The 26,230-nt window shown below is 34.2% G+C and overlaps 5 protein-coding genes and 1 long non-coding RNA gene across 9 annotated transcripts; 2 read left to right on the forward strand and 4 right to left on the reverse strand.

Annotated features, from left to right (window-relative positions):
• Window positions 1-1,201: 1,201 nt before the first annotated feature.
• On the reverse strand, window positions 1,202-3,125 carry LOC108849505 (protein IQ-DOMAIN 6). The gene is made up of 4 exons (XM_018623061.2): window positions 2,890-3,125; window positions 2,605-2,805; window positions 2,028-2,369; window positions 1,202-1,946 (listed from the first exon to the last, which is right to left on the reverse strand). Exons 1-4 carry the CDS (start codon window positions 2,953-2,955, stop codon window positions 1,368-1,370), a joined length of 1,188 nt encoding a protein of 395 aa, XP_018478563.1. The 5' UTR covers window positions 2,956-3,125; the 3' UTR covers window positions 1,202-1,367.
• Window positions 3,126-3,831: 706 nt separating this feature from the next.
• Window positions 3,832-5,441, forward strand: LOC130511834 (uncharacterized). Its single transcript, XR_008945348.1, has 3 exons — window positions 3,832-4,571; window positions 4,679-4,732; window positions 4,853-5,441. It is a non-coding gene; the product is annotated as an uncharacterized LOC130511834 (long non-coding RNA).
• A 130-nt stretch (window positions 5,442-5,571) lies between these two features.
• On the reverse strand, window positions 5,572-8,430 carry LOC108855523 (IQ domain-containing protein IQM4). The gene is made up of 8 exons (XM_018629370.2): window positions 8,268-8,430; window positions 7,469-7,977; window positions 7,225-7,339; window positions 7,065-7,130; window positions 6,880-6,968; window positions 6,717-6,804; window positions 6,291-6,623; window positions 5,572-6,220 (listed from the first exon to the last, which is right to left on the reverse strand). The coding sequence occupies exons 2-8, from the start codon at window positions 7,972-7,974 to the stop codon at window positions 5,822-5,824; spliced, it is 1,596 nt and encodes a 531-aa protein (XP_018484872.1). The 5' UTR covers window positions 7,975-7,977; window positions 8,268-8,430; the 3' UTR covers window positions 5,572-5,821.
• A 2,307-nt stretch (window positions 8,431-10,737) lies between these two features.
• Window positions 10,738-14,227, forward strand: LOC108855469 (uncharacterized). 4 transcript variants are annotated; one of them, XM_018629305.2, is made up of 12 exons: window positions 10,738-10,891; window positions 11,033-11,159; window positions 11,237-11,298; window positions 11,515-11,565; window positions 11,653-11,679; window positions 11,795-11,899; window positions 12,030-12,137; window positions 12,298-12,369; window positions 12,444-12,494; window positions 12,724-12,786; window positions 12,879-13,181; window positions 13,267-14,227. In XM_018629305.2, the coding sequence occupies exons 2-12, from the start codon at window positions 11,069-11,071 to the stop codon at window positions 13,981-13,983; spliced, it is 1,650 nt and encodes a 549-aa protein (XP_018484807.1). In that variant the 5' UTR covers window positions 10,738-10,891; window positions 11,033-11,068; the 3' UTR covers window positions 13,984-14,227. The 4 variants fall into 4 exon arrangements, with proteins under 4 accessions (XP_018484807.1, XP_018484809.1, XP_056864962.1 ...); XM_018629307.2 differs by having other exon boundaries at window positions 10,774-10,917; XM_057008982.1 differs by having other exon boundaries at window positions 10,805-10,935.
• Window positions 14,228-14,678: 451 nt separating this feature from the next.
• LOC108855470 (palmitoyltransferase AKR1) lies at window positions 14,679-16,558 on the reverse strand. Its single transcript, XM_018629309.2, has 8 exons — window positions 16,439-16,558; window positions 16,095-16,184; window positions 15,934-16,034; window positions 15,598-15,637; window positions 15,459-15,518; window positions 15,316-15,366; window positions 15,161-15,239; window positions 14,679-15,005 (listed from the first exon to the last, which is right to left on the reverse strand). Exons 2-8 carry the CDS (start codon window positions 16,176-16,178, stop codon window positions 14,935-14,937), a joined length of 486 nt encoding a protein of 161 aa, XP_018484811.1. The 5' UTR covers window positions 16,179-16,184; window positions 16,439-16,558; the 3' UTR covers window positions 14,679-14,934.
• A 1,824-nt stretch (window positions 16,559-18,382) lies between these two features.
• Window positions 18,383-21,220, reverse strand: LOC108855721 (3-ketoacyl-CoA synthase 10). Its single transcript, XM_018629602.2, has 3 exons — window positions 20,730-21,220; window positions 19,438-20,063; window positions 18,383-19,172 (listed from the first exon to the last, which is right to left on the reverse strand). The coding sequence occupies exons 1-3, from the start codon at window positions 21,135-21,137 to the stop codon at window positions 18,557-18,559; spliced, it is 1,650 nt and encodes a 549-aa protein (XP_018485104.1). The 5' UTR covers window positions 21,138-21,220; the 3' UTR covers window positions 18,383-18,556.
• Between the last annotated feature and the right edge of the window lie 5,010 nt (window positions 21,221-26,230).

Genomic DNA, 26,230 nt, shown 5'->3' on the forward strand with positions numbered 1-26,230 from the left:
ATATTTCTAAATTTTGGTTCGGGTTCGGTTCGGATCTTTGCGGGTTCGGTTCGGGTTCGGATAACCCATTTAAAATATTTTTAAATTTTCAAAATTCATTATATACTTTAAATTTTTAAAATCTATAAGAAAGATAATATATTACATATAAATTTTCATAACATATATGTCAAAATACCTTAATTTAACATATAAATTGGTTTTCTTTGAATATTTGGATAAATAATCAATAGATATTTAACTATTTTTGGTATTTTCAGTATACTTTAGCTATTTTAAACATTTACTTTTGACTATTTGCATATATTTTTCGAGTATTATGGAAAACTTAAAGGTATCTTATATATTTTTAATATTTTAATATACATTATATATAAAAATAATGTATATATTTAAGTATATAAATTTATTTCGGGTACCCAAAATACTTCGGTTCGGATCGGGTTCGGTTTCGGTTCTTTAAATACCGAAATTTTGAACCCGTTCGGATATTTAATTAATTTCGGTTCGGGTTCGGTGCTACTTTTTCGAATCGGGTTCGGTTCAGTTTTTCGGGTTCGGATTATTTGCCCAGCCCTAACCTCTACAATCAAAATGCTCAAAATCTCTTGGCATACAGTTTAAATTTGATAAGTAACTTGAAATATTTGGAGAACGAAACTGAGGCCTTGCCATTTCTGAATATGTTCTTCCCGTCAAACGAGTAAAAAAAGGCAATAAAAGTTGTTATATTGGAAACGCCATAGATACTACAGAGAAAATGCTGCTATCAAAAGAGCAGAAATGGTTGCTATTGTAAAATGTCTACGATTTTGTAAAGTAAGTGTTGTAAAGTAAGCCTTTTTGATTACATGTAAAACTCAAATATTATACGAATAAAACGAGCATGAAAATCTCCATTAATACTAATCTTAGTCTGGACAAACCAACTCTCAACGTCTCAGATTAAAAAGGCTTGAGAAGTGTTTGGTTAGGATATATGTGTGCCCTGCAAGAGCTCAAGTTTACTTCCTCTCTACCGTAACTACATTTTCATTTTTCAGACATTCCCCTGAAATAGAGAATCCACTTCAGCTTGATTATGGTGCAATTCTCAGCTTCAAGATTGGTGTTAAGCTCAGAGCCATCAAAGGATTCTAATAAGTCTTGACACTACTGATTATAAAACTGAGAGTTTCATGTTAAAATCAAGAGGAAAAGAAAACAGCAATTTTATATTTAAAATTCATGCTAATCAAAAACTCCAATGTAGTTGTAAGAGAAAGAAAGAAGGAAGGAATTAACATACACTGATACACACACACTATCTCACAACATAAAGACAACAACAAGCTGTTGAAACTTTCCCTCAAACAATTGCCCTCAATTTAACCTCTTCGTGTCGAAACACCAAAAGGTTTGGAGAAATTAGTAACATAGGAAGGATCCGAGACAGGGCTGCTGCTGCTCTTCAAGTCCCCGCGGGCAAACAATCCAGAGCTGTTCATAAACTGAAACTCATCCATGGACTGCCTGATAACATGGTTACTCCTCCGCTTAGCCTTTGTCGATTCAGTCATACTCATGTAACTCGGCTTGTTCTTGCTAGAATTCTCTGAAACAAGGCCGGTGGTTCCAGAAGCAGGTGTGGTTGAAGTGCAGAGAGACGATGAACCAGGACTAACATTAAAGTCATAACCAGGAGGAGGTTTTGCAGATACACGAGTTGTCACATTGTTTCTTCGAACTTCAACAACCTCAGGTGATGACTTCAAATGTTTAGGAGGAGGAGGAGGCGTGGTGGTGGTGGTGTTGTTGTCCATAAGTCGAGTCTCCCATGGCCTAGCAGCCATCCAACGCTCCAACCAACTCCACCCCCAACTATTCTTATCAAACTCTTGACTTTTCAGATACGAGATTGAACTGTTTGTCTTAAGGTTTGAGCTAGCAGTAGTTGACCTCCATTGCTACACACACAAAAAAAAAAACAGAAAAATCAATATTCAGAAAATTTAGATTAAAAAAAAATAATTGAAAGAGTAATTAACCTTTTGAGCAAGAGCATAAGCCAAAGCGCGTTCTCTCTTAAAAGCACCTTCTTGTCTCTGCTGCAGCTTTGTCTTAATATCATCCACCGTTCCTTTCCTGTCGCACCAACCTTCCTCCACTTCTTTCAAGAGATCAGATTTGGTTCGGTGTTCATCTAAAAGCTTTTGAACAGCTTGTCCCTGTACGGTCATCCTCACGCGACGAGCTCTCACGCGAGCCTGAACTCTGACCAGAGCCTGCATGCACCTTAGTGTCACAGCTGCTTGTTTCCTCACTTGCCTCCCTCTCACTAACGCTTGTAGCCTCACTATCCCTTTCAACGCCCTCAACGCTCTTCTCGCCTGATAATAACCAAACCACAAAATCAAAATTGATTTGTTCTCTCAGTAACATTCTATTATTATATTGTGATTGTGATAGTCCTAGGATCGATTACCACATTTTAAATTTAAATACAATAGGTCTTGGTAAAAAAAAAGGTTATGTATGAAATTTGAATTTTTTTTAATGAAATTTGAATTTTATGTTAAAAAGAAACATTTTTTTTCCTATTAAACACAAAAGCTTTGAACTCACCAAGAAACCACGAAAAGCAGTCTGGATTCTGATAGCAGCCCATTCTTGTCTAACAGCTTTGAAATCTTTAGGAGGAGCCCTGAGAACAGTTGCAACAGCTGCAGAGTAAGAAACCGATTCAGACCCATGTCTTCCCTTCCAATCCCCTGAAGGATTCCTCCACAGCTTCCATTTCTTGTTTTTCCCACTATTACCCTTTTCCTGTAAACAAACATAATTTCCTCTTAAGCTTTTCATGAAAAAAAATATGAGAACAAAAAAAAAAGATTTAAAAGCTCTGCTTACAGTTTCGTTTTTCTCTGGCTTCTTGAGACCCATAATTGACTTGACCCATTTCCCTGAAGCACCCATCAATCTAGTCGTAGATTGCAAAAAAAAAAAGGGTTTTGGCTCGAATTCGTAGACAACAACACCTGAGATTTATTTTTTCAGGTTTAGTAGAAAGTCTGAGAGAGAGATAGAGAGAGAGAAAGAGAGAGAGTGTGGGAGAACGTGAAAATGTGGAGTGGTAATGGAGGGAGTGGTGGGTTAAAGAGACGTTTTTGAAATTTGAACAATCCTCAGAAATGGACAATAAAAAAGGTTTATTAATTAAAAAAATTTAAAGTATGCTCGAGTCTTTAGGCTTTTGTCCCTGGTTGTGTTTCACACTTATGTACCTTCTCAGTGTTTGCAACTTTGCATGCATTAGAAAAAGACCATAAAAAGGGACAAATAATATAATAATAAATATATATAGGCTTTTTGTTCTTCTTTCTTTTCAACAAGACACAAGACTCACTCATGTAATGCCCTGTTTTGTTTTTATTGCTATTATTGTTGTATCATTGGATTCGAAATTTAAACTCCCAAAAATGTCGCCAATCAGATTTACGGAACACATTATCTTAGTATTGTAAAGAAAAAACACATTCCCTTTCAAAAGTAATGCCCTTTTGGATTTTGTGATTTGTATGAATCATATGACGTGTTTAACTAGAACTTGAGTAAAATGAACAAGACTGATACCCCAGATTATCACATAAGAAATTTTTTTAAATACTGCACTTTTTTTGTTGTAATCAAAATACTATATACATATTTTTTTAGTTAATTAGATAGAAAAGATATATAGTGTCTAATTTAGTATATAACAAAAAGAAGGTTGAAAGGCAAATGATTTATGTCATTGACTACTGTTTTCTCCCAAAAAAATTTGAAATCAAATCTAAAATTTATTCGTTTTTTTATCTCTTTTCTATTTCGCATAAAAAATTATGTCCTTTTGACCAAAAAGAAACTAACATCAAAAATCATGTCGTTTATATCTCAGTCATGTGTTTTCTTATTTACGCCAGTGGTCGAGAGCTCACATGTAACACAATCTTTTAATAAAAATCAGAGCTTTGACTTTGCTTCACGTCTCATTTGAAGAATTGTTCACCTTGTCGGCGTGATGAATAAAACCCTAATCTCTAGGGGTTGATTCTCTTTTGACGAGAAATTTCAGAGCTATCGAACTAGGTGTACTCGTGCCTACTGAACCGAACAACTCTAGGGTATTCCGTAACCCTGTTGACTGTTGTGAATATCATCACTATCCAACAATCTTCAAAGCTCATGGATTTACCTAGGCTCCCTTTAAATATGATTGGGACGAGGTCTCTTTATCCAAAAGCCACACCAATATAAATTGATGATAAGTATGTTTTCGGTTAGGACATTTAAGTGGATAGTATAGAAAGTGATTTTTCTGATTGTTCATGTAGAACATGTGCTACTCTGTTTCCAACAAGGTTATCTCATGTGCTATAGGCTGGTTCTGGTATTGGTGGCCTGCTTAGTGCCGTCCATGCTTTCAACACAGGTATAGTATAATTCTCTTTAGTTACTTCAAAATTTCTACAATGGATCTTATCTTTTTTTGTCTGATCCCCTATCTTCAAAATCGGATTCCAGGGTCAAAGCGTCTCTCTTTCCTTGTCGGGGTATACATCTTATCTCTTGCCTTGCCTTCTGTTTCTGGAATGCTGCCTGTCTCTCCTTGTCTGTTGACAGTACCTCATTGCTTCTCACTTATTGCTTTTGCTTATAGGTTCCAATGCTGCTAGGGTATGGTATTCATCAGGTGTAGGGGCTGCCTTTGGAGGTTACATGATTTCTTCGTTGGCTCACTTGCTTCTCTTGTTCCTAAATATTTATTATGTCTGCTCTTGTTTTCTTTCAAGACAGCACCTGAACCTTTTTGATCTTGTATAATGTTTGGTAGGTTATGCACTTCCCAAGTTTGCTCAGATGACGGTTACCTCGTATTATTCATCTTCAAGTGCTTCACATTATGTGATCTCTATGCTTACCCGGCGCATCGAAGACGCTCATCTCTCTCGAACTCGAAATAAGAGGTCGAATGAAGCCATGTACATGAAAAAACGAGATTCTGTTGCACTACTCCTGTACTAGTAGCTTATTTCAAAATTTCTCCTTCTATTTGTTCTTTTTGTGTTAGCTTGTTCTATATAGCTTATACCTCGGCCATGTCTATAATGTTTATTTGACATAATTATATAAGATATAATGCATTTTTGTTCCTCTCCACTCGGACCACACCTATAATGTCCATTTCTGTTATAATAATATCTTCCTGGTTCATTTTGCTAGCAGTCATGTGACTACAAGAACCATGTCTTCTCAGCGATTACTTTTTTTACATATGAATCCAATTTCCTCATGAGTTTTGATATGTTTTGTCCTAAATCCTGACATAACTCAGCTGATATTGAACAGTAGTAGTAATTAAGTGTAAGAAATCAGAGTCTTAAGACTAACTAATCAGATCACATTGTCTATAGATGTAACTTTGGTTTTACTAAAAGAAGACCATAAATTTGGAAGCTTGCATCCTTGTATGAATCAAATTCTGAGTTTTATTTCGAAAGTTGTATAAGATGTGTACAGTTAGAACTATCATCTTCGAGTTGCAACTTTAAATAATAAATTCAATTTCAGATCAAAGATCACACAAGGTCTCTTAATAAGAACTTCAATTTACAGCCCTTTCGGATTTATAAAACCAAGAACCCACTACAAATACAAAATGGGAGCTAAAAAGAAAAAAAAAACTTGATTTGACATGAATTAAAGAACAAAGGATGGGAGAATTAATAAAGCCTTTTTTCTCACATCTTAAAAAAGGTCATAAGACTCGCTTATTGGGTGAAACAATTCAACAGCAAAAAGCCTAACAGTTTACCTGAACTCTAGGACTTGGTATCCCCATGTATGCTAAGCGTGGAGAGACTCTTACTCTAGGACTAGGCCTTGGTGAAGGAATAGGACCGTACGGCGACGGAAAACGTGCAGAAGCAGGCGAGATCCGAGGAGACAAGCTGACTTGTTCGAATGCTTGCGACTGCAGCTCCATGGGATAATCTCTAACACACCCAATTCTTGGACCAACTCCACTTGTCCATTTGCAAGATAACCTCTTGGACAGCTCGAACACCGGTCTTTGTGTCTCTTTCTCTTCTTCTTCTTTGTCCTCTGTAATGTTGGTATCTACATGTTCATTCTCCGTTTCCTCTTCTTTTGTTTCTTCTTCGTATTTGAATGACGAATATTCCTCATTCACAGTGCACCTCTACATTCAAATTTAGCTTAGTGAATATATATCATTTATTTATGTGAAAATAAATTTTTGTTTTAATTACCTTAACATTGGTGAGATCAACATTGTTCTCTTCCAGGAAACTTATGAATTCATTAAAGTTGTCTTCCGTTGGTTGGTAGTGTCCACTGTACGGCCATATAGCCTCGAGAACACCGTCCCGGGCCACCAATCTGCCTGCAGCTGTCGTGGCACCGCCAGATAAGAAACTGGAGTGTTGGAAAACACCTTTCTTCTTCTGCCCTACGTACAAGGTTCTGGTGGTGCTAAGTACGAAAATCGTCTTGGATTCCTCTGTTGAACTGACCAGAGTCATGTTCTGTTTGTACATTAGTCTCCCGTCCTCCACTATCACCTCGTATGCTTCTCTCTCCATCTGCAAGACAAAACGTTAATGAAAACGTTAGAAACAGGTTAGGACTAGTTTTTTAGTTGTAGGTGAAAACCGAAAAAGAAAAAAAAAACTCACAGGTCCGAGATATTTAATGCATTGTTTTTGTAGAACACTTCTTGGGTGGTGTTCAAGATTTATGTCTTTTCCATCGCCAACGTCCAGCCTTCAGTTTCAAGTAATAGGATTTAGAACATATCCATAACAATAGAAAGAGATAAAAGAGGGATATTGGACTGACCAGTAGAAGAATGGTTGTGCACTCATGCTTGCTGACCAGACATCGTAATAGAAGTGCAAGTTGTGTCCATAACGATGGCGTGGGTCAATCTGTAAACGCAGAAAAAGACACAACTTAGATTTAGATTTCCACAAAACATTAATTCAAGATTTGTTTCATGTCCAGAGTTATTTATATAGACTTACAGCTTCAAGCCAATGCTGAAGAGCTAACTTCTGAGCTTTTTCATCTTTTGACAAGCCTTTTCCAACCTAAATTTGACAAACCAAAAGTAAGATTCATATTCGTTTGGTTGTAACAAGAGAAAGAAAGAGATTCTCAACTTTTGTGGAAAAGATATCATACCTTAGCAGCTCGTGTTCTAGCTCGTGCCCACTTGGAAACAGCGGTTTCATGTTTCTCCTCTTCAAAGAAGGAAACAGAACTCAGTTTCAGAGCTGCAGAATCCAGAGTCTTCCACCTATTTCAAACATTCATAAATAAAAAATCAACTGACTGAAACACATTACTATAAAGATACAAATATTCGTACTAAATAATAATGCAGATAGAATATTTTCTAAATGGAAGATCATTGAATGACTCTCACCAGAGCTCTTCAACCACAACCGCGCAATCCGCTAGGTTCCTTCTAGTCCGGTAACTCTTGTACACCTTCTGCAGCGTGGTTGCAGCCGCGTCAAGCTCGGCGAGCGGTCTCGGGGAGAAGAACACAAAAGGCTTAGGGGGAGCAATAATCGTGGTGGGTTTCATTATTTGGATTCTCTCGCAGGTTCGTCCGTTCAAACTGTTGCGTTTAGGCTTCTTCTCCACGCCCACAATCTGATCATCTTCTGCCTGGTTCGTCGTCGGCTCGGTGTTGACTTCTTCTGTTGGTATCTCCCAGTTATTGAAGCTCAACGACCTCTCCATACCGGCGGCCTTGGGAGAGTTTTGTTCAGGCGCCTGGCTCTTGAAACTGTTGGTTCTTGATGTCAAGCCTCTGCTGAAGGATCTGGTTCCAAGAAAACTCTCGACAGGGTTCTTGAAACTGGAGAGTTGGTTTGACCAGACTTCTTTACAAGCAGACACGAGAAGTGAAAGAGAAAGTCCCATTTCCTGCACGCACGCACACACACGCGCATCAAATCAGGATCAATATCAACGTCGACAAACGAATCTTTCTTAAAAGTAATCAACCAAACTAACAACTGTCATTAATATATTATTTTTCTAAAACTGATATCATCACTGACACAATTATTGGTGCCGGCGATAGAGATAAATAAATCTCATTCAGACATTTCTAACAAACTTATTAAGAAAAATACAAACACCAGGGACAAAGCAAAAGATGTGAAACATTATGAAATCTTTTGACAATTTAATAATCAGAATATCTCACTTACCTCAAGAATTGGTTGCAGAGATACACCAAGAACAAGAAACTCGTTACCAAAGACTTAGAAAAATTGTCGTCAAAAGAAAGAAAGAAAAAAGACTAAGAAAAGTCAAAGTTTATTTTCGCCCTCTCTCTTGGTTTCTACTCTAGAGAAAACAAAATGAATACGAGTTCCAAGTTGGAGAGTAATAGCTCTATATATACGCAGTTGGCTATGTGTACTAGTTATGTGGGCAGTTGACGAGTATTAAATGGGGTAAAAAGGACTAAGAGAAGTCCTCGTTTTACAAATTGTTGAATATGAGAAAAAAGCTTAAAGTGAAGATTCAAAGATGGTGCGTCTGAAAAAAATTATTAGTTTTAAAATCATATTTGGTAGAAACGATGATTTCATTTTGTTTGTTAACCCATTGCATTGTTACTTTTTCTTAACAAAATAACAAAAACATGACAGAAAACACTCAAACAGTAGAGCTGGGAATTTGATTCATTATCCGCGGGCCCCGCCCCGTTTGACCCGCCGCGGGGCGGGTGCGGGTCGAGTGATTTGAAAAAAACTGTTTGCGGGTGCGGGTCGAGTGATTTTAACGCGGGGCGGGTGCGGGTCGACCGAATTTAAACGGCGGGTACCCGCCAACCCGCAAAATTAAAAAAAAAAAATTCTTTTTAAAATATGATTTATTTTTTAATAAAAATTATGTTTTTTATAAAAAAAATAATAAAAAGTACGAATATTTTTAAAAATTTAATTAAAATATATTATTTATATTGTTTTTTCAAAAAATATTACTAAAATAATTATTTTTATTGTTTTTTATATTACCCGCGGGTCCCGCGGGTTACCCGCTAATTTATGCGGGACGGGGCGGGTCTTACATTTTTTAGATGCGGATTAAGCGGGTCGAATTTTTGAATCGAAAAAATGAGTCGATCCGCAGCGGGGCGGGGCGGGTCGGGGCGGGTCGACCCGCAAACCCAGCACTATCAAACAGACGAGAGGCCAGTCACACAGGGGAGCCCACAGGAGACGCACGGTAATTCATTGGTAGCTTCGCCGAATTTATTATTTAGAAAAGGACAAATTATTAGTCTACAGTTTACTTTTGCTGGATATAGTAGACTCATCAAATCTTATCTGAATTAGCAATAAAATCTAAATTTTATGCATAGACTATGTATAGTGGTACTTGGACTACCATTAGGCTTTGGTTGAGTAAACATTAAATTATTATTACACATACAGTACTTTGAAATCTTATAATTATTTCGGTAAATGAAATATTTTTCACTGTTACATTATCTAGTTACTTAATATTAAATAAATTTCATGAATATGACTACTTTATTTTAGATAAAATTTACCTTTTTAGATAATGTTAAAATAATATTTATGAAAAAAAGTTTTTAGAGTATATACAAAGTAAAATTATACATTATCTAAAAAGGTAAATTTAAAATATAATTTTATATTTTTCCACCTATATGCCATAGCTTAACATGTACAGTTTTTTTGTCATCTGATGTTATGATTTAATTAAATTTCATTTCTATTTTCCACCTTAAACTCTAGTTTGGAATAAAATCTTTTAACTAATTAATAAGTGGGTTTACACCAAAAAAATAAAATAAAGTAGTCATATTCACTATTGTATCTTTATTTATTACTTAACTAATCATGTGCAGTGATAAATCTTTAAATTATATTTTAAAATGAAATTTATTAATATTATATATTTTATTATTTTTGACTAATAACTAATATAAATATCATTTAATTAGGCATAAAATTAAGAGAAAGTAATTTTGTTTATTATAAATTATATTTAAGAATATATATGTATATATTTAAAATTGATATCTTAGATAAAAAGTTTATCTATTTTCTCTTGGTTAAATGTATTATATCAACTTGTAAAAAATTACTAAAAATCATATAAAACTGTTAGTTATAAAAAACTAAAACTAAACAAATATGTATAAAATTTACAGATAACTAAAAGAAACTAATGATATTATGACTAAAAATTTATATTTTTTAAATGCAGAAAATTTATAAAATTTGAGATAATAAAAATTGTATATTTATAAACGTAGAATTAAATAATATTTCGAAATTCAAAATGTCAAATTTGAATATATTCATTGTAGTGATGATTTATGAGTTATTACCATATTCTAAAAAAGTTTGCCAAAAATATAAATCAATATTAAATGTGATATATGAGTTATTGTTATATTCTAAAAAAAATCAAAAATATATATCAATATTAAATGTAATTGTCCATGTCATATTTATCCATATGATATGCCATTAATTTTTTTGTAAAAAACGATAGTAAAGAATACATTTGGCAAATTCATTCTCAAATAAGGCCTAGGGGATCGCTCAAAAATAAACTAGCATAGCAGTAAACTCAATTCCCCTTTGAAATTAATCAATTTTGAATGAAAAATAAAGTGGCACATCATACAGAAAAAGTTGAAAATATAGGGGGCGAAATACAATAAACTGAAAATTTGAAAGGAAAAGAAAAGAAAAGTTGTTTCCGTTTCTCGTTGTGTATCTCTCCGTTACTCTTCTCGCCATCGTTTCAACTCCGTCTCCGTGCGGCGTCGGAGATTACCATTCAGGTCCGGTTCGTCGCTATCTATAGGGAGTTCCGTAACTCTACACAGTTACTCAAACTATTGAATTTTTGCTTCTGCTCCTGTTTGGTTGGATTCTCCAATTTGCAATCTAATTTACTAAAAAAATCATTGATTTTTGTTTAGGTCTTGTGAAGGAAGATAGGAGGGTGTGTGATAATAATGTCTTCTGCTACTGAAGAGCAGCAAAACCTAATCGAAAAGCTTCAGATTTATCCGACGTCTAAAGCTGGTGTTTCTCCCTTTTGGCGAGGTTTCTCAATAGTTTTAAGTCTGGTTTTGCAAACTGTTGTTCCTTTGTACTAAGCTGTTTATTTGTCTCTCTCTCAGACAAGTATGAAAGAGATGCTAAAAAGTATTGGGATATATTTTACAAGCACCATGGAGATAGAGTAAGCCCCTTTTTTTTTTCTGCAGTTAATTTCTTTCTCAATTCACATGTAACTGTGCTAAATAGCTAGTATTGTGTGTTTGTACTATAAGATTACAACCTTTCAAATACATGTTTGAAATCCCTTTCCTTGATGATCTATGTTTCTGCAATTGGTGCTTTGTGAAAAGTGAGTGTGGGCTCACTGTCCAAATTATATTCTCTTGTTCTTTATCAGTTTTTTAAAGACCGGCACTATTTGGACAAGGAATGGAATAGCTATTTTTCTGTGAGTAGCAAAGCCAATTTCTTCTAGTATCTTCTCAATTTACCTATCCTATTCCTGAGTTTGTATTATTCTCCTTTTTTTTCTCAGGCTAGTGGAGAAAAGGTCATTCTTGAGGTAATCACAAATCCTCAAGCTATTATTCCTAATCTAATTTCTAAATGGCTAGATAAAGATTTTTTTTTTTTTGGTAGAATAGTATTCTGAGCAATATTTGGTCTTTGATTTGCAGGTTGGCTGTGGAGCTGGAAACACCATCTTTCCGTTGATTGCTACATATCCACACATATTTGTTTATGCTTGTGATTTTTCACCACGCGCTGTTGACTTGGTCAAGGTCCGTCTTCATTCTTCTGTTTTATGTTTTGCTTTTTCTTTCATTGGTTTTTTTTCTCTTTGCTAGTGAGGTCAACGATGTTAGCTTTTAAACGTATTAAACGGTGTACGGTTTGACGTATGCTTCACAGGCTCACGAAGAATACACAGAGACCCGCGTGTGTGCATTTGCTTCCGACTTGACCGGGGATGACCTTCACAAACATATTTCTCCATCTTCAGTTGACATTGTGACCATGGTAAAATAGTAATATTTTCTAGCTAAAGTTTATATTCTATATAGATATCTTAGTTGATTTACTATCTTTTACTCTCTTAGATTTTGTTTCTTTGAGTTCATCATGTTTGAGCCTTTTCCTTTCTCATCATGAACTCTCTTACATCTCATGTGTTGAGCAGATATTCGTTTTATCTGCGGTATCCCCAGAGAAGATGCCCTTCGTATTGCAGAACATCAAGAGAGTACTTAAGGTATCAATCAAATCCGTTCTAATCCCCTGACAACATACCCTTCCCCTTAATATCTTATTGTTCTTTTTTCCCAGCCAAATGGGTGTATACTCTTCCGTGACTATGCTGTTGGTGATCTTGCTCAGGTTTGATCCCTTTTAGTTATTCCAAAGTTGAGTTATTGTTTTTTTTCTTTCACATCGTTGTATTAGTTGAGATTCAGCAAAAACATCATAAATTGTATAAACATCAGAACTTTAAGTTTTTAATTTTGACATTTTCATGTTTTTTCAAGAGAATAAAAAATTTGTAGTCTGGATTGACCTTTTGGGAAGAACAATCAGTTTTTATGTGTTTCAGTATATGTTTTAACAGGAAAGGTTCTCTGGGAAGGATCAGAAGATCAGCGACAACTTCTATGTCAGAGGCGATGGCACTGTAAGTTCTTTCTTTCCTTCTCTCTTTTAAAGCATGCATTAAATATTTATTTTAGCACAACTGTGAATAATTTCTTGTACCTTTCTATGCAGCGTGCATTCTACTTCTCTAATGAATTCTTAGAAACATTGTTTGGGGAAGAAGGTTTTGAAGTTGAAGAGATTGGTGTTTGCTGCAAACAAGTTGAGAACCGTTCGCGAGAACTGGTCATGAACCGCCGCTGGGTCCAAGCCACTTTCCGTCTATCAAATGGCACTAAAAACCCTTGTGATACTACTGCCAAGTTAGACCAATCTGAGGAGCAAGAAAGTAAAGAGACTGTTGATAGTACCGACATTGACATATCCGATGGTCTTGCAATGGAAATGTTCGGAGCCTCCCCATCTAGTCATGAGGTAAGAGAGACTTAAGTCTGTTTTTTCACATATTTGTCCAAAACGTATAAACTTCATCTCTCTTTCTTTTTGTTCTATTTGATAGATGAGCGAGTTTAAGCTAAGGGATTCCGCTTTCAAAATCAAACTTCTGTCCAAAGAATATCAACACACTTGCAAATCTACGGGGTTGATGCTATGGGAGTCTGCTCGGTTCATGGCCTCTGTTCTCGACAGGAACCCAAACATCGTTTCTGGAAAACGGGTGTTGGAGTTGGGTTGTGGCTGCACAGGAATCTGCTCCATGGTGGCTGCCAGGTCAGCTAACCTCGTAGTAGCTACCGATGCAGACAAAAAGGCGCTCACGCTATTAACGGAGAACATCGCAACGAATCTCGAATCTTCTCTGCTTGGAAAACTGAAAACAGGTGTCCTTGAATGGGGAAACAAAGAGCATATACAAGGCATCAAAGGTTTAGCGTCTTGCGGAGGGTTTGATGTTATCATCGGGACAGATGTTACCTACGTAGCTGAAGCCATTGTACCTTTGTTCCAAACCGCAAAGGAGTTGATCTTGCAGAAAGTGGGAGAGGGTTCTGAGGAGAAGCCAGCGTTGATTCTGTGCCATGTTTTCAGAAGGGTTGATGAGCCTTCTCTCTTGTCAGCTGCGTCTAAGTTTGGGTTCAAGCTTGTAGACAGATGGGCTGTGAATTCCAGGGAGTCTCCTATTGGGAACATCGTTGACCGTTGGTTTTATGAAAATGATTTGGTCGCGGAGATCCCGAGTTCAGCTTTGCATATTCTATACTTTCAGATGGAGTAGCCTTGGAGATTTGGTATGCAAGTTCTTGTGATTTTGTCGTAGAATCTCAATCAATGAGTTTTCTATTTTAATTTTTTATTGATCAGTGGATTGCGTTGGCTGATCTTGTTTTGTGATCTTGCAAGAGTCTGGCCCTTTTTTTAAGAGTGAGGATTACAACAGCTTTAAAAAGAAGGTGCCAGTAGAATTACAAGGAATAGTTTGTATTGGACTGATATTTTGAAGATTTTTTGTTTTTGACATAGTTTCCGTTTTACAAATATCAAGCATGAAGTTGATACATGGGATGTATCCAGTCCAGTGTGCTCCAATAGAAAGATCCTCTAAGCATACTTTAGCATTTCCAATCATTTGTATGTGTGTTTGTAATTAAGAGTTACTTGTAACCAAATTTGGCAGCCTTTTCGCTTGACCATGTACTTGCTTAAAAATCAGTAGGAAAGGGATGTTTATAATTGAGTAGTGGTGTATGTCATGAAGCAGAGAAGTCTAAGACCAGCTCAGGCCCGGATTACAAGAACCTTATGTAATACAATCTGTCATGTATATGTTCATTCACTTATTAGGAATATTGTACTTATCTTCTATGATAGTGCACTTGAGTATTGTTCTTAAACCCCTTTATGATCTCAAACAAGCATGAGACAATGGTTCTTGAAGTTGTGTACTTTTGTTCAGTTACATTGTGATTACACTTGTTTCTTGAAAACTATTGATGATGTGTTTCTCAGTATATTGTTACGATATTGAAATTGTTGACAACAATGACTCAGCGGATAACACATAAAGACTTACAAGAGTGGAAGAAGCCGACGTTTCAAAGTTCACACAAGACGGAGAAATTGCATACAGAATGTCAATATGATATGTCTTACAAGCAAATTCATGACCCCTTGATTTGTCCTTTACAGACTTTTTGAGGAAAGATTTGTAACTCAGCCTGAATTCATATTAAGTGGACTTCATCTTTTCCCGCATCTTATATTGCAGCGTTGCAGGAGCACAATCTAGTGGTGTTTCTCCTGGTGACAGGTAACAAATTATATACTTAGAGCAAAACAAAAAGCATCTGTTTCCTATGTCGAAGGAAAGTTTTCACTAACTATCACAAGAATAATGCTCTCGTCAAACTGGTTTATCATGTCATGAAGGCAAGTGTTTGTCACATGAAAAGTACCTTGTGCATTTTTGTAGTCAAGGTTTGCTCCATGTTCCATTAACATCAACGCAATATCAGTTTGGTTGAATAAAACCGCCTGTTGAAGCAAAGCATTATGTAATTTACCCACGCAAAAGAAGTGGCTTAAAGAGAGAGGAGCCGGAAGAGATTACCAGATGAAGCACTGACATTCCCTGCTTGTCATGGAAATTTGCATCCACGCCCTGAATTTTTTTTTTTTAAGTTTTAGTCTCTCTGTATATTTGTGAGTTATTATTATCACAGAGTTCCTGAATTGGACGATGAGTAGTAGTACCTCATTCAGAAGCTTTTTCACGCCAGCAGTGTCACCATTCTTAATTGCTTCTCTTAATCCCTTTTATTTACAACAAAATTAATAATCTGTTAGATGAGATGGAAACTATGATATGAGATGTAAATTGTAATTTAGTTACCTCCCCATTGACTTGATATTCTTTTTGGGGCTTGTCTAGTCTGCGAATTTCAACAGCTTAATTACATAACAAAATTACTAGAAAGATATAGACAAATCAGTTTAACAGAATGTTCTAATCCTAGAAGCAACAAAGAAGACCGGATGCAAGTTTTTCTACACAGCCAATTACACAAGTAATTATAAAGTGCAAGAACAACCCATGTTGATGCTTCCTTGCACTAGTGACTGACTAATCAAGTAAAGTCTAAAAGCAGAAAAAAAATGTCTAGACTTACAATGGAGTAATTTTTATGTGAAAACTTTGTTATGATACTATAAGTAAATTCAAACATACCTAGTAGCATTGCTGCTGGAAGTGGAACCTTTACTTTTAGCTGAAGTGTCAGACTTTGGTCTGGGATCTGACTGAGAAAGAGCCATAGGAGCCGGTGTAGCCTGTTCCAACATATATTAGCCCAAGCTACTCAACTAAATACATTTGAAATATCTGTTTACCTGTGAGGTTTTGGGTGGAGCAACACAGATGCAAAGAGGCATACCACACTTGCATTCCATTGTTTCACTATCTCCTGGTCCCATTCTTCTCTGTTAAGAATGCACTCAAATCATATTGCTTCTCACAAGTTTGATACAAGACTCCCATTCATGGTATTATCTAAAATTAGTAATCCAATTTTTTCTTGCTTTCCTCTCCCAAAATCAAGATTACATGCTTCATTTAATTCAAAACAGGAAATGATATTGAAATGAAATCGCAAGCGTTAAAGCATTCCAAAAGGAACAACTGAACTATGAGATCAAACTAAATACAATCGGGGGATATTGGAGGATTGACGAACCTGATGGTTGAGGGAAAGCTGAGACAGAGAGGACACACGAGGCGATCTAAGGGAAAGTCAAGCAACCAATATAAAAGAAAAACAAACTACATTTTTCTTTTCCAATCTTTTTGGTTATTTTATTCTGTCTGGCCCCATATGTCTACAATACTTCAAAATAGCCATCAGGAAACTGAACCGGAAAATATTTGGAATCCATTAATTCAATTTAACTGGATCAAATCTAATTTCATATATATTTAATATATAAAATTTAAATAATATTATTAAATATAATACATAATTAAATACAAATAAAATTTTAAAAATAAAATGATATAAATATAAACTAGTTTTATGTTCATATAAATATTATAAAATAATTTTTATCATTTTATTAACTTTGAAATCTAATCCGACTGCAAAACTGGTTCATGATCAAATTAATTATTGGACCTAATTCAGCTATGATTGGTTCATGGTCCAACCAGGTCCAACCACTGGGTCAATTTGCTTTTAAAAACACTCCTTACAAATGATTAGCGTGTATAACATTTTATACACCCTAAAGTAGGCATGAACATTTGTGAATAAGTAGGATAAAGATATTATCCATTGAGATATTAATTTTCTGATTTCAAAAAATGGCCTCATTCAAGTTTTACAAAAAAAACAAGTTGAGTTCGAATTGGATCCTCCCAGATCCGAGTGAATTCAAATTTTAACAGAAATAATCAAACTACATGATTTGACTCAGTATTTTATATCCGAACTATTTAAACTTGTCGAAAATAACTTTGAAACCAAAAATACTCAATTTATATAATTTAAATTGGCTATTTTTTATTTGAAAGTAACCATAGATACAATGTTATTTGAGTATTTTAATCCAAAACATCTATTTTATCTGTAAATAACTAAATACCCAAAATAACTAATATATTTGATTTATAATTTTTAGATATTAATACTATTATAAATATAATTTTAAATATATATTTAAAATAATATTATATATTTATATGCTTGAATATGTTTGGATTTTATTTGGTTTTTCAGGTTTATGAAAAGTATCATATTCGGATATTTAGGCTGGATTCGACCGATTGAGTATTCTATTTTTCGGATCGATTCAGATAAGTACTTTAGATATGATTATTATGCACAACCCTAACCTAAGCCAATTTTAAATATAAATAATTGTACTGTTTTATATTTTTATATATTTATAATAAATCTACACTTTCAACTTCACTAATATGATGAAAATTCTTTCATAAATTTATGTTATAGAATTGTTAGTCAATGTTATTCTAGCATTTGATTAAAGTCAATAATTGTTTTAATAGAATCGTTTATTAAAACAGAATTTTATACTAAGAACTGTTATTATCTAATAATACAGTCATTCGATATATTTATTAATAAAAGCTCTATAAAATGCTATTTTTATCAAAAAATTAAATTTTATTTATATACAAATACTAAAAATGTTTAAGTATGAAAATTTTAAATTAAATAAAAATATGTCCCATTAAATTATATGCACTATTTAGTGACGGCTTGTCCTCTGAACCTATGTCAAAGCTTCAAATGTATCAACTGCAACTAGTGTTTGGCTCGCTGTGTCTTGGACCTGATTAAATCGAGAAGAATAAAGTACCATAAGCTCCTTCTTTCTAAAAGGTCTATCAGCTCTTTCTGAAGTCTTTCTTTGTGGCCAGGAAAATGTTGTTGTGTGGATTTCAAATGTGTTTATTCATGCACTATAAAATTTAAAACTAACTATAACACCACATTAGTAGATTACAACAGTATAAATTCCTTCATGCGCATCTAACCATCTAATGTTGGAGTTAGATTACTGTTTCAACAAACTTGAACGTTTCAAGAAATCACATTAATGTTGTTGTCTCCAACGAAATAAAAGAGTTGTATAATTTCAAAGTTTACTGAGGCCGAATATAACACAAACAAAAAATTGAACCTGAATTGGACTTGAAACATCCTTATAGAAGTCTTAGATACGAATGACCAGCAAACAACAAGGAAGAGAGCCCAACCAAATTGTCTCTCCTTTGGTTGGAATAACTAGATGATTTAATTTTAGAAGAAATAATAATTTATAAAAATAAATGATCAGAGAGCGGCAGGGTAACGGTCAATGCAATCCAACCAAGGATTGTTCCTCGCCGGCTTCTTCACCTTCCTCATCGCCTTCCAAACCACACTGTTACACTTAAAACCTGACCCAAAAGCAATCTGCCAAACCCTATCGCCTCTACGGACACTCTCCTTGGCCTCCATGTAAGCAAGCTCGTACCAGATCCCACTGCTAGAAGTGTTTCCAAACCTGTGTAAAGTCATCTTAGAAGCCTCCATGTTCTCATCACTCAAGCCTAGGTTCTTCTGAAGCTCCTCAAGCACTGTTTTGCTTGCCGCGTGGAAGCAGAAATGCTCGAAGGCGAGCTTGTAGTCTGGGATGTAGGGCTTGGATAGATCAGAAGACGACGAAGACTTGGCTCCGTTGATTTTCGCAGTTGCGGGGGAGGAGGAGATGGTGGTAGTTTTGGCGGCGGGTAAGAAAGTTCTACGGAGCAAAGCGGCAAAGAAGAGAAGCTGCTCGGAGAAAGGTAGGACGAGAGGGCCTAAGGTAGTGATGTTGGTCTTGAGAGCTTCACCTCCAACTTCCATTAGGTCTCTGCTTATTTTTAATCCCTTGAATCCTTGTTCATCTTCTTCCTGGTACACACTCCTAATACCATACACAATTTACTACGTTATGTATCATTTAAAAAAGAAAAAAAAAACTAGCAATGAAAGTATTAACCAAGATGTCCGATAATTAAAAGTAAAAAAAAGATGTCCGAAAATTTCCAAGTAAAAAAAAAAAACTAGCAATGAAAATATAACCAAGATGTCCGATAATTAAAAGAAAAAAAGATGTCCGAAAATTTCCAAGTCAAAATTTTTGTTTTAAAAAAATTCCAAATTTAAGCAAAATAAAATAAAATAAAAACCTGAAGCTACGGTCGTCGGCAGCCTTGTGAGTCCGGACAATGTGCTCGAGGCGGTACTTAGCATGGCGGAAGTCACGGCGGCGGTTAGAGAGCATAACGGCGGAGCAACCCATCCTAAAGAAGCAATTAGGTATAACCATCGACTTGTCACGTCCCACGTACCAATTATACCCAACCATCTCGGTACTCACAACCACCGCGTAACTATTCGGGTTAGACTGAAGCATGTCACGAGCAAGATCAATGGCTATGATTCCTGCCGAGCAGCCCATCCCTCCGAGATTGTAGCTGAGTATGTTTCCTCTCATCTTGTAGTGGTTGATCACCATGGCAGATAGTGACGGAGTCGGGTTAAAGATACTGCAGTTGACCACAAGGACGCCCACGTCTTTCGGTTTGACACGTGTCTTCTCGAAAAGTTCGTCGAGTGCGCCGAATATCATCATCGAGGCTTCTTCGCGACCTTCTTTCATCGTTGATATGTTTTCCGACGAAGAGATTGATCTTGGGACGTACGTCTCATCGCCTATGCCTGAGGCTTGGAGGATCCTCTTCTTGAATCCGAGGATCTCTTCGTCGAACTTCCCTGATTTTCTTGCTAGCTCTATGAACTCTTCTCTCGTCACCTGAATCAAATACAAATGGAATCAAGTTTGGAAAATAAACAATTTTACAAAAAAAAACAAGTATTAAATAATATAAACCGGAGATAACCGAAACTGAAAAAGATTCTCACTAAATTATCAGTCAGGTTCCTACCAATCTCCTTCGTATTTGGTTTATAGCAGAAATCGAATCAATAAGTACATGCAAAACCGGTTTTATTTGGTATTTTCACATGTATATTTTTCTCAATATTTTGCTAAATTTTTTGGTTTTAGATCAATAAATAAGTACATGCCAAACCGGTTTTATTTGGTATATTATTCACATGTATATTTTCCTCAATATTTTGCTAAATTTTTTGGTTTTAGATCAAACCTAACCAAGATCGATAAGCTTTGAAAATAATTTTCCCCCTAACTAAACCGATTATAACCTGAACTGATTGGTTTGGTTCAGATTCACTATATTACCAGTCCGGTTCCTATTGAACTCATCGATTATATGGTTGTAAATAAATTTATATGTTTCGAAATAAATTATAAGTCAAACCTTCTTTTTTTTGAAACTAGTTATAAGTCAAACCTGTTACCATATCAAAGTAAACTTAGTTTTAAGACTAGTTCCTTCTTTGACCAAAAAAAAAAGTCTAGTTCCTTCAAGACAAGGTTTGATGTGCGGAGACGTACCTTAAGTTCATCGGAAGGCTTGAAACAAGCGAAATCAATGAGATAAACAGATCGAGGACGAGACATGAAGTAGACACAAACGGTTAAGACAAAGACACCGAAGAATCCGATGACGGTTGCGAGATCATAATCCCACAGCTTCTTCCAAATCTCTTCTCTGCTTAAACTCCCAACTTCGGCACTAAACACAAGCACGAGAACCGGTATGGTCGCCAAGTAAACCGCATGGTTTATGAGGTAGTGATAACCAAGTTTCACGTACTTCAAGTTCACGGACTGAAGAAAATCAGGTAAACGTCTCCGAACTCTGACCGAGAACGTTGGTGAACCGGCGTTTGGACCAGAAGGTTCGATCCCACGGTTAACGATCTCGGTAGAGAGTAGATCTTGTTCACTAGACCTACTCATTTCTTCTTTGTTTGGAGATAAAGTTTTTGTGAGTGAGATCTAGAGGTTGATGAGGTATATTTTTATAAGGAGTTGTGTTGGCGAAAAATGTAAATGTGAGTTTGTGTAGTTATATCAGAGTAATGGTAAAATTGTTGGGATTGGGTTTGGTGATAGGTGAGAGGTAGTTAATGTCGCCAACTACTTGTACTGGTCGTAGTTGGAGTGAGTTATGTCACTCTTAATTCCTACGTCAAAGAAGGTGTAGTTTGGGATCTTATGTTTGCATTTATTACAATCTTGTATGTAGAGAAAGGCTAGGTGAACACCTTTCTCAATTTGCTAGGAAAAAAAAAGAAAGGCTAGGTGAACACCTTTTTTTTTGTTGTTGACAATTTGCCAATTTTGATTTCCGGAGCACCTCTGTTATTGATTATTTTTGCTGGGTGATTGTTACGTGTCAGTACTGTAGGAAACAAAATAATAATGAAACAATAGAAAATATTTAACTAAACTGAAAATTTATGCTGTGTAACCACCTTTTTGACAAATTGTCAGTTTTATTGTATTTTTTCTCTGTTTTTTTTGTAACTTTTTATTTTATTTTTTTGAAAAATGTTTTTTTTGGATAATAAGTATTTTGATTACACATGATCGATCAAATCCAATTTACATGGATCGATCCAATTTTTGGTAGTGAGTTATTTTCTCCAACTGTGGATCAATCTATTCTACATATGGCATAAAATCTCTATGTTGTCTTTTTAAAACTAATAATACAATTAAAATGTTTTGTGAAGCTTGCACATCGGCCTCAAACACCCATGTTCCAGGAAAACGGAAAACAAATTGTAGATAACAAACTTGGAAATTTTTGGAAGAGGGATATACCCCAGAAGTCATAGAAGCAACCGAGCAAACTGCTTTCCCAAACTGAGTAACAAGCATAAACTGCACGACATAGGGAAAAAAGTCTGATTTCCAAAATACTCTGGAAACACATATACCCGAAAGCCCACGTTCATGCTTTTTGCATGGTCGTCTCTCGAGCTCATCTAACTGTAAAAGTGAAAGAAGTCGGTTTGAGAGGTTCACATGACTCGAAGAAATTTCATGATAACTTCACTTAGCTGGTATCCGCCTTCTTGAAATAATACTCAATATTCATTGAAATGAGAGATGTGAGCGGATTTGTGGAACATATAATCAAACATCATTTGAACCTTCAAGGTCGTACATCACACAATTTAGTGATATAAAAGCTCGAATCTCGACCTTAATGAAGAAGCACTCGTGGCCCTCAAGAACAGGGCCTGGTTCTCATCTAGGTTTATAGAGGAGGTGTTAGTAAGAGTACCACCATCCTTGGATAATGTCCTTCATCAAACTTCATTCTTTTTGGCTTGCAAGGAGGATGTCACATCCCTCAAAGAGCAGTACAATGTGAACAAGTGTGGTCCCAATTGGAACAAAAAACCGTCTAACCATATATAAACCATCTACTTACAAAGCTAGCATAGTTTGCTCGTTTCACCTACAAAAAAATCACTCAACAAAGAAATGCTCGTTTCACCTACAAAAAAATCACTCAACAAAGAAATGTCAAGCCGTACTACGAAATAAGAAGAATAAAAAGGAAGAAAACAAAACAATTTCAAAAAGAAAAAGGTTGTGATAATGCTAAAAATATAATACTTCTATTTTAATAAAATAGATTAATCTGTTGCAACTAGTTATCTGTATAACAATTTATTTTGAAAGCCTTTCTTTAAAAATATTTTGAGTTTTTTTCTATAAAAAATTCCACATAAAAAGCAAGTTGGTCTAAAATTGTGTGTTTTTTCATTTTTTTTTATAATCGTAGGGATCCGGCGTCCGAGATCAACCGATTAATCATATGAGGTTCGCAGCAGCCATATATTCTTATCATTTAAGATAGTTTGAATGGTCAACAGAAATTGAACTACGGGTTCACCGTATTGGGGTTATTCCTCAAACATCACTAGCCCAATTCGGCCCATTGGTTTAAATTGTGTTTTCTTCATAGTGTTCATTAGTTCATTTCAACTAAATATCTATATAACAGTTTTACTTTCTAAAGCCTTACTTCAAAAAACGTTTATTTTTGACAGTTGTAGTTGTTACTTTGCTGTCTAACTATAATTCTTTCAATTGGTCACAGGTCATATATATATATATATATGTAAGTGCCACTAATGTTTTGATAAGAGAGTAAATGCCACAAATGCTTGAGACAAAGCAAGGAAAACACATGGCCATAATCAATTCTTTACGTGGGTGTGTTTTGTTATCTTTGGTTACCAAACAAAAAGATAAATGGTGAATATAATTACGTCCACTGCAAATTAAATAAGATGACACGTTCTTGTTTCTCGTTTTGAAATAAACTTCCAATCTTCCTATCAATTGGATGATCCGTGAACATCGGATGACAAAAATATGATAAAACCCTCGAAAAAGAAAGTAGGATACAAAGAAAGGACACATCATGACAGAGATTAGTTTGTTAGTTTAAAACTTTGAAGGAAGAAATTTAAAGTAGTTATCTTAATAGGTTGGTGAGATGTATGGGAAATTAGTTACGTTTACGAGAGAGAGTTGACGATGTTGAGATGTTAATATGAAAAATGGAGACAGTTAGGAGGATATCTAACTTATGTCTGTCTTCTTAAATGAGTCAAATGGCTGATCCATTTAACGGGAAGTAGTTGAAGCAACTCTATCATTATTGCACTTTTTTCTCCTTTCCACAATTTTATAGTTCTAAAAAGAATTAAAATTTAGATAGGTTCGATATTTTCAGAGTCAGACTATGATTTCCGTAGGCTAGAAGAGAGATGCCCAGATACAATTGACGAAATCAATCCTAACTGTACCAAAATAAGGTGGAACTCGTGCAAGCTTGAGTTTGACCAAAAAAAAAGATTGAGAAAGATGACGTATTATTATATACTTACAAAGTATTGAAAATTAAGAAAATTATAATTATTTTATTTAAGAACATAATCTTATTATATAAAGTTTGGTTCTTCAAAATTATTAACTAATATGATTGTGACATTTGTCAATAAATTTTTAAGATTATAACATGTGTCAGATTTGAAAAAAAAAATTAAAAGAAAATTCTCATTACAAAAATTATCTTTTAAAGTTTTCTTTAGAATTAAAAAAAGAAAATTAATATTATATAATCTTTTACAATTATATATTGTTAAAGATATTTGATTGTAATAGAATTTGGTCCAATGATGAATACTCTCATCTTTAGGGTTTTGATTCTTGACATTATAGTAGTAGATCGTGTATATCTCTTTAGATATGAAAATACTAGTTGATGGTAAATATATATATATATATATATATATTAATTTAATGTTTATTTTTATCAGAAAATTTAAAATTTAAGTTACATATAAAATTACATTAATACTATAAATCATAAAACTTCAATATTCATATTAGTAATCAATTCATTAAATTATACTTCTTTTGTTTTAAAGTTTTATTTATGAAATGTAGATGTTGGATCAAAATCTTTTTAATAATAATAATCAAATTAGAAAACTTGGATTTGAAATTAAAAAATTATGTATATATATAATATAATATATTTGTGTAGATTGAAAAAGAAAATCTAGTGGCACTGAAAAGAAAAACAATTATAAATAATCACGACCTATAAAAATTCAATAAAATAACAATAGCTAGCAAACATTATAAATCTTCTTTAGATTTAAAACAGTGAGATAAAACACAAATAGTGAATTACAAAATATTATCTATGTATTTTTGCTGATAAAAAATCTATGTATTCTATTAGACTATACTTATATTATTATTTATCAATTTTAGTGATATTTAATGTTTTAATCCTAGTTTTGTATACTTCTATATATTATTTTAATATTTTAAGTTAATTTTGATTTAATAATTTATAATTTATATAATATTTAATATATTTATTTTAAATATATTATTTTGATAACATTTGTGATTTTATGGATAAATTCATGATTTGCCTAAATTCATTTGTGATTTTGATGTTCGTCACATACAAATACAAATTAATTTATTTTAGGTTAGAAATATGATTATTTCATATTAGTTATATATAAAATAATAAACATAAGTATATGATAATAATTCATATATTATCAAGAACTAAAACTCCATTGGTGTATAATATAATCAAACATGCATTTGACTCAAGTCTAGTAACCATTAACCAAACCTAACATCAAATCCCTTTAGTTATTCATGCAAGAACAATACTAAATTGGTCTGAGCATTTCAACAAACATCACCACACATAAAATACCTTAGAATATAGATTTGAAAGTGATCAAGTCTAATCTAACATTAAGAACATTAAGCAAGCATTGAAACACGCAAATCTAACAATAAATTAACTTTTCACTAATCACCCTAAATCTAGATAACTGATGAATTTAAAATGTGTCTACTCACAAATTTCCATAAATAAATTTAAATTCATGGAAATTTTATGACTAATCATGTTCAAATAGCAAGATAAACACTAAAACTCAAAATTCAAAAAAGAAATAGAGTAAAAGACAAATTAATATTAGTACAATATATAGTATTACATTAAAATATATGTAAATCCATCAGTTTTGGAGCATCAAAATGGAGAAAATTATGTTAGTCACCTACATCCATCCTAAAAACATATACAGAGGTTAAAGCCCTAACTTAAATTGACTTTGTATAATAACAATTAATCAAGAACATGGCAGGAAAATGATCACTCACTTTAATCCATCAATAAAATTTCACTTTAATAACTTCATTGACATTATTAAAAGTATTAATTATAAGTAAAATAAAAATTAGAATACGAAAAATATGCATAATATTAGGTAAACAGAGTTCGATGAAAAATAGACTAAACTACATTTCTCATATTTAGGGTCTGGCTGATTTTCCGCTACCATCCGCTAACACAACTTATGGGTTGGTAGTAGTTATTGGCGTTTTAAAATCATCATAGAAAACACTACAAGTTGTTTCAAACCATTCAGAATCTCTTAAAATCAAAAATTGGTTACAACTAACATTTGTGGTTGCGAGCG

The sequence above is a fragment of the Raphanus sativus genome, chromosome 4 (assembly GCF_000801105.2).
Source record: "Raphanus sativus cultivar WK10039 chromosome 4, ASM80110v3, whole genome shotgun sequence".
NCBI classification, from domain to species: domain Eukaryota; kingdom Viridiplantae; phylum Streptophyta; class Magnoliopsida; order Brassicales; family Brassicaceae; genus Raphanus; species Raphanus sativus.